This window comes from Bombus vancouverensis, chromosome 8, assembly GCF_051014615.1.
Source record: "Bombus vancouverensis nearcticus chromosome 8, iyBomVanc1_principal, whole genome shotgun sequence".
Taxonomy (NCBI): Eukaryota; Metazoa; Arthropoda; class Insecta; order Hymenoptera; family Apidae; genus Bombus; species Bombus vancouverensis.
This window is the reverse complement of record NC_134918.1, coordinates 17470320-17483795: the sequence shown is the minus strand read 5'-3', so window position 1 is coordinate 17483795 and position 13476 is coordinate 17470320. Positions and strand designations below refer to the sequence as shown.

General features: G+C 34.8%; 1 protein-coding gene and 1 long non-coding RNA gene across 2 annotated transcripts; one reads left to right on the top strand and one right to left on the bottom strand.

Annotated features, from left to right (window-relative positions):
- Nucleotides 1-280: 280 nt before the first annotated feature.
- Nucleotides 281-11809, bottom strand: LOC117159566 (uncharacterized). Its single transcript, XM_033339521.2, has 28 exons — nt 11256-11809; nt 9166-9222; nt 8810-8908; nt 8380-8429; nt 8238-8303; nt 7948-8061; nt 7581-7719; nt 7369-7493; nt 7098-7304; nt 6887-6985; nt 6214-6322; nt 5663-5850; nt 5341-5557; nt 5056-5144; nt 4544-4705; nt 4291-4452; nt 3781-3978; nt 3507-3651; nt 3173-3433; nt 2952-3085; nt 2536-2805; nt 2218-2433; nt 2001-2090; nt 1473-1854; nt 1138-1356; nt 859-1031; nt 541-762; nt 281-449 (listed from the first exon to the last, which is right to left on the bottom strand). Exons 1-28 carry the CDS (start codon nt 11440-11442, stop codon nt 303-305), a joined length of 4527 nt encoding a protein of 1508 aa, XP_033195412.1. The 5' UTR covers nt 11443-11809; the 3' UTR covers nt 281-302.
- Nucleotides 9179-10986, top strand: LOC143303085 (uncharacterized). The gene is made up of 2 exons (XR_013059093.1): nt 9179-9384; nt 10118-10986. It is a non-coding gene; the product is annotated as an uncharacterized LOC143303085 (long non-coding RNA).
- Nucleotides 11810-13476: the final 1667 nt, after the last annotated feature.

The window sequence follows — 13476 nt, the reverse complement described above, 5'->3', positions numbered from 1 at the left end:
TATATATATATTACCTAGGACTAATTATTTTAAACATCTAAATTATTGAGTGACTATTGACATATTTAGTATATGAAGTTATATCTATGTCAATATATACAAATTATAACAATATTTTATTTATGTCATTAATTAAAAAATAAAAAAACTAATAACTAATATACATACTATAATATTTGAACTGTTAAAAAATTCAAATTTTCATATACTATATATGTACATATACATGGAAATGTTTGAGTAAAGAAAATATTTTAATTATGTAATGATAATATAAAAATGTATTTATTAATTTCAATTTATTATTCATAACAAACAGTACCGATTTCAATAGAAAAGCTTTGATCTGGTTTTCCAATATCTCGTAAGGCCACATCTATTATAGGTAGTCTTACAGGCTTATCAGTTTCATATGAAATTACTGTTTTACCCCATTGTCCATTATATGTCTGTAAAGACATTGTCATAAATATTATAATGTTTCAATGTTAAATATTTTGCAAGGTTAACAAATCATCATTTAAATCATGCGAAACTTACTCTACATTCATCAGTTATCATTTCATATCTTAGACGTTGATTTCCACGTGGTGTTAATTCTACATCATTCCAGGTTAAAAATTTCATACCTTTTCTATATGTCTTTCGTTCAGAATCAAAATAGCCTATGCTATTTTTACAGTGATATATTATATTTTGGTATGCATGTCTCGATAGAAGTTGCAAAAAGCCAATTTGATTACTGTCTGCTTTATATGTAATCTATATATTATGGGTATTAAAAATATATAGAACAATAAATTGATTCATCATATTGAAGATGTATACTATTACGCAACAACAGTAAAAAATTGTTACCTTCATTCCATTTTCTATTTCGCTTAACCAAGTTTCTGGTTGATCAGTAATATAGTTAATTTCTGGGGAACGTACAGGATTAGGCAATAAACATGTTGCACGTTTCTTAGCATCACAATACACTAAAATTGCATCTCTTGTATCACCTTCGTTAGGATCAATCCAATATTCTCCTATGATAGGATAATATTTTCAGTAAATAAATTCATATTTCCTAAAATGAATTACTGACAAAAATAGTTGTAGTATTAAACATTATTTTTCTATTTATAAACTGACCAGAAAGTTTATCTGGATATGCAGTATAAAGGTCCCTGCAAGTTTTGGCTGGTGAACTTTTTCCACCATCTGGTTTTACAAATTTCTGGAATGATGATTTCAATTGTTTATATGCCTTCAAAATGAGTTCTTTCCTTTCTTCTTCTGTCATGTCTTGACTAAACATTCTAGGTGGTTCATCACCAACTAATGGATCTGGTCCTTTAGTTTGACCTTGTCCTATTCATATAATAATATGATTAATTCCATGGTATGGAACAATATTTAATAATAATAGTGAGTATAATATAAAATTATGAAGTAATTTCATGGTTTAGAAAAATTATAATAATCACCTAAAAGTGCAGCTAAAGAAGCAGCATCATATCCTAATCCAAGTTCACCGGGTGGACCTGGAGGCCCTGGAGGACCAGGAGGACCTGGTGGTCCATGGCGACCTTCTTCACCTGAAGGACCTTTTGGTCCTGGATTGCCAGTTAATCCAATTGGCCCAGGGCTGCCATCTCGTCCAGGACTACCTCTAGGTCCAGATTCGCCATCTTTTCCAGGTAGTCCAGGAAGTCCAGGTATTCCTTTCTCCCCTGGTAGACCAGTAGGCCCGGGTAAACCTTGTAAACCAGTAAATCCTCGATGACCTTTTGCACCCTTCTGGCCTTCTTCTCCGCGATCACCTTTAGGACCTTCCAATCCTATAGGTCCTGGTTTCCCTCTAGGTCCCTAATTGTAGAAATGGTATTATTTGACTTTTTTTATTTCAGTTATTTTAAAGTCACAATAAAAATACATACCAATGCTAATTACAACTCTTATAAATTATTATCATGTATCGTGTATACATAAATAATATGAATGATGAAACTAACTTGCTGTCCTTCTACACCTTGTGGTCCTGTTTCGCCCTTTGGTCCTCTTTCTCCAGTTGATCCTGGAGCACCTGCTTGACCAGGTGGTCCCTAGTTACCAAAGTGTACATGATGCTCATATATAGCTATATACATAACTGTTTTGCATTGTTAAAACTTTATATTTAAGATTTTTTTATTGTAATTTATAAAAAAATACACTATGGTTATATCTTACGGGTAAACCAGGAGATCCGGGTAATCCCGTTTGTCCTACCGCTCCCGGTGGTCCTTTATCTCCAGGACGACCTGCTATTCCAGGTGGTCCAGGTTTACCACTGGGCCCTTCTGCTCCAATTTCTCCTGATGGTCCATGTGGTCCAATTGGTCCAACTTGTCCAGGAGGTCCAGGTGGACCTTCTGGTCCAGGTTTCCCAGGTACACCGGATTCACCCTGTTATATTACATTAAATAAAGTATAAATTATTCGCAATTCATAATTTAATATAAGTAGATATATGTAAATTTCACAAGATAAAGAGATAGTTGAACATACAGGTGCTCCTCGTATTCCTCTAGCGCCTATTGGTCCAGACGGACCTGGTAAACCAGGTAATCCTCTTTCGCCAGGAGAGCCTTGAGGACCCTGAGGACCAGGAGTACCTGGTGGTCCTTGAGAACCACTCTCGCCTTTATTTCCATCTGCACCAGGTGAACCTGGATTCCCAATAGGCCCAGGATTTCCGGCTCGTCCTGTTTCCCCAATATTACCTTTACTACCTGGTAACCCAGGCGGTCCTGATGGTCCTATTGCGCCTGGCGGGCCCTATAGGGATTTAAAATTGTTAGTTAAATTACATTAATATTTTATGCTTTGTCTGTAACAAAATAATGTAATATATTAGTAAGTAAATATTCTCTAATATTTATAGTAATTTAAACAATATTCTTCGATAATAAAATGAAACATACCGTTGCACCAACGATTCCTGGTACTCCTGGTGGTCCCATAATACCAGGCTCTCCTCTAGCACCTGGTTCTCCTCGTACTCCTTTAGCTCCCGTCAAACCAACTAGACCTTGTGGTCCAGTTTCACCTGGGCTACCTGTAAAATTTATGTTAGAAGCGTATATTTACAAGAGATGTAAAATTTGATATGTTTTTATATCATTTAGTACATATTAATTATTACCAGGTAGACCAGGATTTCCTTGATCTCCTTTTAAACCTGGATAACCACGGTCACCCTTTAATCCTGGTAAACCAATGAGTCCTTGTGGTCCTGGGAAGCCTTGCAGTCCTTGTAATCCTTGGGGTCCTCTTTCTCCTGGATTGCCAGGAGCACCTACCTCTCCTGGAGGTCCAGGTAATCCAGGATCGCCTCGTTCTGCTGGTTCACCTGGCGGTCCCGGTGAACCAATTTGACCTTGTGGGCCACGCTCTCCAATCCGTCCTATAATAGAATATGTGTACATTATATATCTTTTTAAGATAATAAGTATGTTAATTTTTTTGTAATGTACAACCTGAAGGTCCTTCAGGGCCAGGCGGTCCGCTAGATCCTCTTTCTCCTTTCGGGCCTGACTCTCCCGTAGCTCCTCGTAAGCCAGGCAATCCTACTAATCCAGGTGGTCCTGAAATTCCTCGATCTCCTTTTGCTCCAGGTAATCCCTGAAATATAACACTTTATGTAAAATCATATAAACAAATAATGTGTTAAATTTTATGCGAAAAGTAATTTCTAGTAGTTTATGTTGAATAAATTTAAAATTAACATGTAAAATATCTAAAAATGCTTACGGGTGGTCCATCTAATCCTTGTGCACCTGGTTCTCCTCTTGGTCCTGTTAATCCTGGTCCTCCTGGTGTACCTCTTTCACCAGGAAATCCTCGTTCACCTCTATTTCCAGGTATACCTGGTGGACCAGGTGGCCCTTGAACACCTGATTCTCCATCTTTTCCTGGTGTTCCTGGATTACCAGTAACGCCTGGGAAACCCTAATTACATAATCAAATTATGTAATAAAATCATACTGTCCCTTTATTATTTTTACACCCATTTTATAAATATGTTTTACATTTAAAGCAATTATTTTCAAAATCAATATTCATTATTGAATAATTGGGTAGCGGGAAGAGTGGAATATGCAAGTCTGATTGGTTCTTGTCTATTAGAATCATTTTCTCTGATATAATCATTATTGATAAATTTTTATCAATAGAATCGAATAAAGCAATAATAACCGATACATGAACTTCAGAATATATAACTCTGTGTTCATTATATATTATTGAACGTTCAAAATATACCTGAAAACCTCTAGGACCTGGAGATCCTGGAGGTCCCCGTTCACCATCTACTCCTGATGGTCCAGGTGAACCTTGAGGTCCTGGTGCTCCTTCTTTTCCCGTATCACCTCTAGGTCCAGGCGGTCCAGGATTTCCCGGCTCACCAGCTTTTCCTGGTTCACCCTTTTAATGAGTACATTTTCCGTAAAAATATTAATTTCACGTACTTATATTATTATTATATTAAAAACAACAAAAATATAAATATTAATACCGGATATCCCTTTTCTCCTGGGAGACCTATTGGACCAGGTAAACCTTGTAATCCAGCTGGACCTTGTTCACCTGGTTTTCCATCAGCACCTTGAATTCCTCGGTCTCCTGGGTTTCCTGGTTTCCCCGGAGCACCAGGGCGACCCATTAAACCACGTGTGCCCTGTAATATTTTATTTCAACTATTTCTCTCTTTGTATAATTTAAATTATTTATTAGAATACTAGTTAGGATAGTAATACTATAAATGCTAATATCAGGAGAATTACAAAACATAGTTAGATATTCTAATATATGTTTCTTAAAATATAAAGCGTAAGTACAAAGTAAAATTGTAGTACTAGCACATTAACTAAGCGTGGATCATTAGAAAAAATATTATATCTTTTAGTTCCTCAAAACTTTACAAAATATTTGAGATGTAACTTTATTCGTTATTATTTAATTTTCTAAATGTAAATATTTGATGAAACGCTATTTTCCTGTATTTTTAAAATAATTATGGACAGAGACCTGTAAACCGGGAGATCCTGGTCGCCCAGGATCTCCGTTAGCTCCTCTGAGCCCCATTGGTCCAATTGGTCCACGATCTCCAGACTGACCTGCAAAAAATTATATAAATTATTTTTATTGACATAAATATGTTAACATTAATTATTAATACATCATTGTAAAGCAGTTTTAAATAAGACTTAAAAGATCATGTCCAGAAATTAAAAAAGAATTAAGAATGCATGTTCTTCAAAAATGAGTCTTTGATAATAATTTTGACAAATTATGACGTTTATGACGACATACCTTTGGGTCCCATGGGGCCATCAGGTCCCGGAAGACCTGGTGCGCCTGGTGCTCCACGTTCTCCGGCAGGACCGGATGTACCAATTGGTCCGCGCATTCCTCTTTTTCCTCGTTTACCCTCGTTCCCAGGAGGACCAGGCAAACCACGTGGTCCTGGAGTTCCTGAATCACCTTTAGCTCCACTATCACCTTTGAATCCTCTTTCACCTGAAAGTCCCTGCGAATTGTAATATTTTGGTACATATAGTGCAATAAGAAAGATGAAGCACACAATTTGAAAGTTTAAGAGATGAGAGAATAGGAATACAAAAACAATATTTACAGGCATGCCCTTCGCTCCTGGAACACCAGGATTGCCAGGTATTCCAGGTTGTCCGCGAGCTCCAGGGAAACCTGGAGCACCAACTAAACCAGCTGCTCCTGTACTTCCCTTTTCTCCAGGTATTCCATCTTTCCCTTGGGGACCCTGCGGTCCTGATTCACCAGGTTGACCAGGACGACCAGTTTCACCTACGCAGGAAAGAGAATTGAAATATGTTATATCTCTTAAAGATATAATTTTAAAGGTCAAAGGTAGACAATGTTTCGATGCAAATTTCAGTCATTTAATTTTAAAGTCGAATTTATTTAACAGTCTTGATTACTATGATATAAGCCTATATACATCTTTCAATTTATCAACATTGAAAATTGTTTTCTAAAATCTCACTTATCAGCGATGTATACAAGTACTATTAGGATATTTCGTCGTCTACTTCCAAATTATACAATACTATACGATATTTTTATTTATGATGTTATTTATGCTGTAGTTTGTTGATTATCTCAAGTTACTTGATCATGATAAATAATATCTAATGTAAGAAAATATACCTCGAGGGCCTTGTATGCCTTGGCTTCCTTTTGGTCCTTGTGCTCCTTGATCTCCTTTTACACCTGGACTACCTGGAAATCCAGGAGAACCTGGTTTACCTACCGTACCCTATAAAAGTTACACATTTGTTAATACATAGTCGATACTATACAGACGATTTTCTCTTTTTCCTTTTTCTTTTTTTTTTTTTGCATTCCAGAGTTTCTAAAATACATCTGGCAAAATACATCTTCAACATTATAGAGTTTTATTTTCGAGATTTAATCTTCAGAAATTTAGGATTCAAATTGTTCTTTCGATCGCTACACTTGACAGCTCCTAATTTTTTCCTTTGGAGATATCTCAAAGTGAAGGTGCATGTAGATAAACAAAGAATCATTCGGCAGCCGAGGGAGAACATTTGAACCAAAATGCAGGAGTTAATGCCAAATGTTTTAACAAAGATCATGCAAAATATTATTAAAATAACTCAACTTTGTGAGGCTAAAATGGTGGGCATTTATGTATCACAGTTTCTTGCACGTAGCTCAAAAAGATCTCTATGAATTATATTTTACTTTTTTGGAAAGAAATCTATTTTAAATCAAATATATTTTAACTTATTATTATTTCAAACTCCTTCGCGACTCTTTTGCACCACTCTATATTTGTAATCTTTATTATTCTACTTACAGGTTGACCAGGGGGCCCAGCAATACCATCCACTCCTCTAATTCCTGGAGGTCCAGGAGGACCTTCTCTACCTCTTTCACCACGTGGACCTGCAGGGCCCTATTTAATTATTAAACATCTAATAAATTATTGTTTTTATATAATTAAAATATATGATTACAATTTACAAAATTTAGTTTTATTTATGTGAATATGAATATTTAATATTTACCATCGGGCCTACATGTCCCATCGGTCCAGGTACGCCCATGGATCCTTTCTCACCAGATACACCTTGTTCCCCTTTTGCACCATCTAACCCTGGAAAACCTCGGTGTCCTTTTACACCAGGAAGACCAGGCATCCCTGGTAGACCTCTTGGTCCGACTGGACCAACCGATCCTGGAGGACCAGGTTCTCCATCTTCACCGGTATTACCCTACCAATAACATATACTTTTATCTAACTCTAATATTAATAATTTAATCAATATGTATACATACATCCTTTCCCGGTAAACCAGCTAATCCTCTGGGACCTGGCGCTCCTGGAGGACCCAAAGTTCCAGGTTCACCAGGTTCTCCTCGTACTCCTTGAAAACCCTGTGGTCCAGGTGGTCCAGGTGGACCTATTACAATTTGAAAAATATCGAATAGACGTCTAACAATTGGCAATAAAAATAGAAATACATAATTAATAAAACGAGTATAATGACCTGATGGACCACGCGGTCCAATAGGACCAGTTTGCATTTGTAAGTAGGCTTCTGGACCATACAAAGGTGCTGCTGCTCCCGTCGGTCCTTTATCTTGATTTGCTTGAGATAAAGCTAATTGTTGATAATACATTGATACCTGTTAATAACAATTTAGTTTAAATCTAATATTCGCTAGAGTATTAGAAATGTTGACACTAACAGCGATAATTCACTGCTATGTACGTTGCAATATTCAACATCATTTTGTTAATAATCTATATTAAATATTTATACTATCTGTATTAATCATAAATTTATACATTAATAATAATCAGATTCAAATAATAAATTTTAGATAGAAATAAATGTTAATGACGCTACTTACGTCAGGTATAGGCCCTGGTGGCCCCGGAGGTCCCGGAATTCCCGGAGATCCAGGGTGTCCTGGAAATCCAGCATCTCCCGGACGACCCATATCTCCAGGTCGACCAGGCTCGCCCTAATTTATGAAGACGATAAAAATTATTATTGGAACATTGCATATTGTTACGTCCCATTTTTCACAAAAGATTTTATGAAGAATTCACAGTCTAATGACAAAATATATACATACGTGCCATTGACGATATATCGGTTACAAATGTAAAATATGTATGTTTTTGTAATAATATTTACCCTGGGTCCAGGAACAGCAACCGCGCTAATCACGTTACTTTCACCAGGAACAATCTCTGTCGGTGACTAGCGATATAAATAAATTACATTTATTATTATATATATCCACAACGTCATAGTATGTTTTAAATTTCATACTTACTGCATGATTTTGTTCTGGTGTTGTTTGCACTTCGTTTGGTAATATACCGACTACGACATTCCAAATGAATCAGTGTTTAAAAAAATATTAGCTACATGATTACATCTATTTAATCATCTATCATGGATACATAATAAGAAATATGTTTGATATCCAATGACACAGTACATCATTGTTAGTTAAAAGCAAAGTTTGTTGAAAGCATAATGCTTGTTAGCGCATGAAGAGTTATTACAAACGAATCATGTACAGTACGATAAAAATTATCAATAGCTTGCGGATTCTTACGAAAATTCGTATTTTTGACTCTTACAGATGCCAACATTTCGTACAAAATGATAGTACAAAATATAATCATTACTTGACAGCACGTAATATTTACTATGAATTTACAGTCGATAAATTATACGCATATTAAAGTATCAAATACCTTGACTGAAAGTTCGAATTGTCGCTTGCGTTGGTACATCTGTAGACAGTCCAGGTCTGTAGAAAGTTTGCAATGTCTCTGTCGGTAATTCACCCCTGCCTTAAGATAACATAATATAAATGACGTAGTTAATGTTTTGTCACTATTTCTTATCGGCGTTATATCGTAATCTTTCGTTAATATTTAATTTGTTACTTTTTATAATCATACACAATTTCATCGCTATCTATTCTAAACAATTTCCTATTCTTCTATGAAAATTCAGTCATATATGATTCCTTTTCTTAGTTACTTTTATACAACGCATGTTTCTATATGTATCTCGTTACAGGTGCTTTCTTACATATTGTACGTACTTGCAGTATTGACGCTGGACGTAACAGGTGGTGATGGCGCAGTTGTAGTTGTAGTTTCTAAACAGAAATATTATTAAAATAGAAATATTGTATAAGGTATATAATAAAATATTAATATTATAAAATAGAAAATTATAGAATAAGAATAAAATAGACTCGAACAGGTAATCGTGACATACGAATGCTCGGACAACTCGATATTTTCGAACAGTTTTGACAGTAAGTGGAAATATTATAATACTCGTTAAATGGGTAAAAAGCTAATACGACTGGAATATACATCGAGATGCGTTTCGCTCAATAGACTACAATAAACATTTTAATTGTTAATTTTTATCAGTTAATGTAATTGATTAATTGAATTACGCAAAGCGCTAAAACAAGCATCTGATCCAAAGCTTCCGGTGTTGCTTGCATGGTTATTAATACTTCCTTTAATTGCTTCGCAACGACATAGGAAATAACCTCTTACAATAACGAAGAACTGTTAGGTAATTTCATAGCATATCTAAAGCATAAAACAGCATAAGAATCATCACTATTAGGAATTGTCGTTTTCCGTGTGTGTTCTATATACTACGAAATGAACGTGTTATACGTTTTCACGAGGGAATTGAAATTGATATAACAAGTTTACAGAATTATTACACTTATCAAACCTAAAAATTGGAATCACTTATCATTGTATAAATGTATTAAATTTTCTGCAAGATATGACAAAGTAGCTGTTACAACGAGAGAGAAATTTATTCTATGTATAAAAATAAATCAAAAATATAAAATAAATTCTGCTCGTTCGTTAGTTTTTGAGAAAAATCATAAGAGCTTCTCTACATTATGATTTACATTTTATTATTAATTGTAAATTACGAACTATATAAATTTTCACTTTACATTAACATTAACTTTGCTTGAATTTGCATGTTCATATAAATCGGATTTTACTTTTCAGGATCATGATGCTGAAATAATTTACGTAGAAGATAAAACGTAAGTCTCTGGCAAATAAAGAATCATATGGGCGATTAGACATTAAACTACATAGAGACAGTGTGAGGCAGACTCGCGAGACTGCTAAGGATTGTCGGTTTTTTGACGAGATCAAAGGTGCCTCGCAGTTTTAACGATGTAATCTACATGCAGACAGTGCGAGGAACGCACTTTAGCTTTTATACGTAGCTTTATAGCGTCGCTTCGAATTCATCGAGCAAAGATTCGTAGGTGTCAGATGTCAATACAGATGTTAATTTCATCCCCATAAATATCACATAGAAAGATTCACTTCTACATTAATTGCAATACATGTATGTACGTATATTAAAAACAAGCGACAGAGATCATTAAGAAATCAATTTTTCTATATTTCACTATTACGATTGAAAATGGTAGAATTAAGGGAACGGATAATATAACGAATTACATTAAACGAATAAACTTTCGCGTTCTTTTCTATAGCATCATCTTGCTCCTTAAGGTTGATCATTTATAAAACTCATAAATGTAAAAGATAACAGCTAACATCAAATTAGCAAATCGTATCTGTTGCGGGAAATAAGTTCTTTATCCAAAGAAAACTTTGCTGCTCATTTTGCCAGACATAATTTCGAAACAAGATGAAAGCATTTGCAAGTTGAATCCACCGTGAATCGTATTGTACTCGTATGTTTCTTAAAAAGTAAGCGATACTTATGCGCACCATAATATTCTTATTTTCATCGTCGTGATGTTTGACTTCATATAAAAACGAACTCTGAAAGGAATTAGAACAACATAGCCAAAGATCAATTTCACATTTATCGTATTCTTAGAATTATATTTCATTTTTCAAACTATACGTTCTATGATAATAACTCCGTTAAAACAGATCAATTAAAATACATGCTCTCTGATTTAATGAATGAAAAAGTGGTACACACGATGCAGTTATTGCACTTGCTAAAGGGATTAAATTAATTCGAATAAATTGTGTCAAGTATTTGTAAGTTAACATAGATATAGCTCGATGCACGATTCTGTCCTATCCACGTAAATATAGCTTGTATATATATTATAAGAAGGGTAGGAAAAATAAGTTTAAGTATAATATTCACCATTTCTATCATCGTAGTCATCGTAACCCTCGTAATAGTCGTAATCGTATTCACCATTGGCGGCTTGTTGAGCTTGCAGCGGCTTGGACCGTTGTTTCCTGAGTTTGGTCCGTATGGAATGAACCTGCGGCAAAAGAAGTTGGATGACGGCGAACGCCGCGGCTAACCGAAGGGCCTTCGGCCCCATGAGCAACTATGACGATAGCCAGTAACGTGATCCTAGAGCCAACTCGTCTTCGTCTGAAGCTGAGGACAACTAGACTTACGACAACTGGCGTATCATTTATTTAGCAGATGCTTTGTAACTCAGGGGAGGTCATCATCCTCCGTTTTACGATCTACATGCAGTCCTCCCACTGTATTCGTTCGATCTCATCCCTTCTCTTTGATCCCTTTCCTTCCATGTCATTTTTCTCTTCTGTCCTCTTGTGTTTCTCATCGGAAACCGCGATCTTCTTCTTTCCTTCGCATTCACGCCAACACACAGGGGTGAAACGCTATCGCGAAGAATGACGAAATCAAGCAACGTTCGTTAAATTAATTATTAACTTTACGTACATGTGTCCATACTCGTTCGAGCTTAAGACATTTTGTAACTTTGGAATTGTTTGAGTCACACAAAGGACATTTTTTCATTTTCAAAGATATCTTAATTATATGAAATTGGAAATGTCATTCTCTTTTGTTCGAATTTAACATTCATACGATTTATAGAAATACCACCATTATACAATCCTAATGCCGTTACTTGAAAATCTTTGTTTCCTCTGAATGACGAGAAAAATATTGTTTTTAGCTCGTTTTAACCATTACGTTTAACAACTAGAAAGAAAAAACGAGAATATGTTAGCAAACGTAATTCAAAATTGACGTACCACTTGTTTCAACACGATTGTGAAGGAAAGTCAGTAGTTACATATCGCTTCTTTTGTACGTATATGTCTATTTCATCCTAGATCCGTTTTACGAAATGGAGAGGTCATCACCCTTTACTAAGAAACTGCATGTGTCTTTTATTGCGATGATCGAGTACGCACGCCACTTATTTTCTTCTGTTAAATATGCTTTTAATTTTATCCGCAGTGCTTTCGCGTATAATAAAAACGAGGGCAATAAGAGATAAACAGAGTTTTTACGCCTTATAAAATAAAAAGAAATCATTTTTCTAACAATTTTTATAATTATCTTGCCAGCTACATCCTATATGTACGTGCGACAGAATTATAAATAAAATAATACGAATTTTACTTTTAGAGGACCAACGGAGAAAAGGGGGCAGCGCGCGCTCTTTGTCACACTGGCCGTATTAATTTAAATTTTAATTTTCCCAGTTTTACGGTAGCTATAGGAAATTGAAGCGTGCAACGTACTTTTCATTTTGTACAGTTTAACGCGTTATATATTGCTTAACATAAAAAAGATTATAAATAAAAGTTGAAAATGATGTAGGATAAAACGAAGAATGAAATGTTTTATTTCGATATAATATCTATGAAAAAATACAAAGGTGTGACATTATATATCGAAAAGTAAATTTTCGTTCTCTAAAGAACGCTAAAACTTGGCATTCTCCCTTTTTTCCGTAAACCCTTCATTTATTAACAACGCACATTTTTCCGTAGTAAGAAATAATACCTATTAGTAGTAGAATAATCTGTCGTTAAAATAAATGGCAATTTAATGGTATTTATGTTATATTATATTGGCAAAAATATTATACGCATATTCAGAATGATCGAACTGGTTAAAGATATTCAAATATACTGTAACAGTTCTTTTTTACGTAAATTTAATACATTATAATACTGATCTTTCTTAAACGTGGAAAATCATGTTAAAAAGGTCATGTTAGAAGAGAAACGAATTTGTACAGTTTTAAATATACATAGAAGTTCGAGGAAATTTAATATTTCGGAAACTTCGGGATATAAGATGCGTGTTGAAATAAAATTATTGCGTTAGGGTAAACGTATGTGCGAAGAATAATTCTTATGCGTGAAAAATAATAAATTTAATGCCTTGTTTCTTTGTGTAACGATTGTTCACCTTTAAATTAAAATACGGAATATTAAATGTGATAAAGTTATCGTAAATATACAAGGATGGTTAACATAAGATGTGTGTATGTGTTTGCGGCCAGAATGTTGCGAAAGCGTGAATTAGAACATAAATTAAACGCGACGTATCATGCTATAATAATATAGCGTTCCCGTTCAATATT

Excerpts from the sequence above, each read along its gene's own strand:
- LOC117159566 (XM_033339521.2), bottom strand. The coding sequence starts at position 11,442 with ATGGGGCCGAAGGCCCTTCGGTTAGCCGCGGCGTTCGCCGTCATCCAA. Across the intron at positions 8,909-9,165 it reads GTCCAGCGTCAATACTGCAA|GCAGGGGTGAATTACCGACA; the intron begins GTACGTACAATA and ends TGTTATCTTAAG. Across the intron at positions 7,494-7,580 it reads TGGACCGCGTGGTCCATCAG|GTCCACCTGGACCACCTGGA; the intron begins GTCATTATACTC and ends AAATTGTAATAG.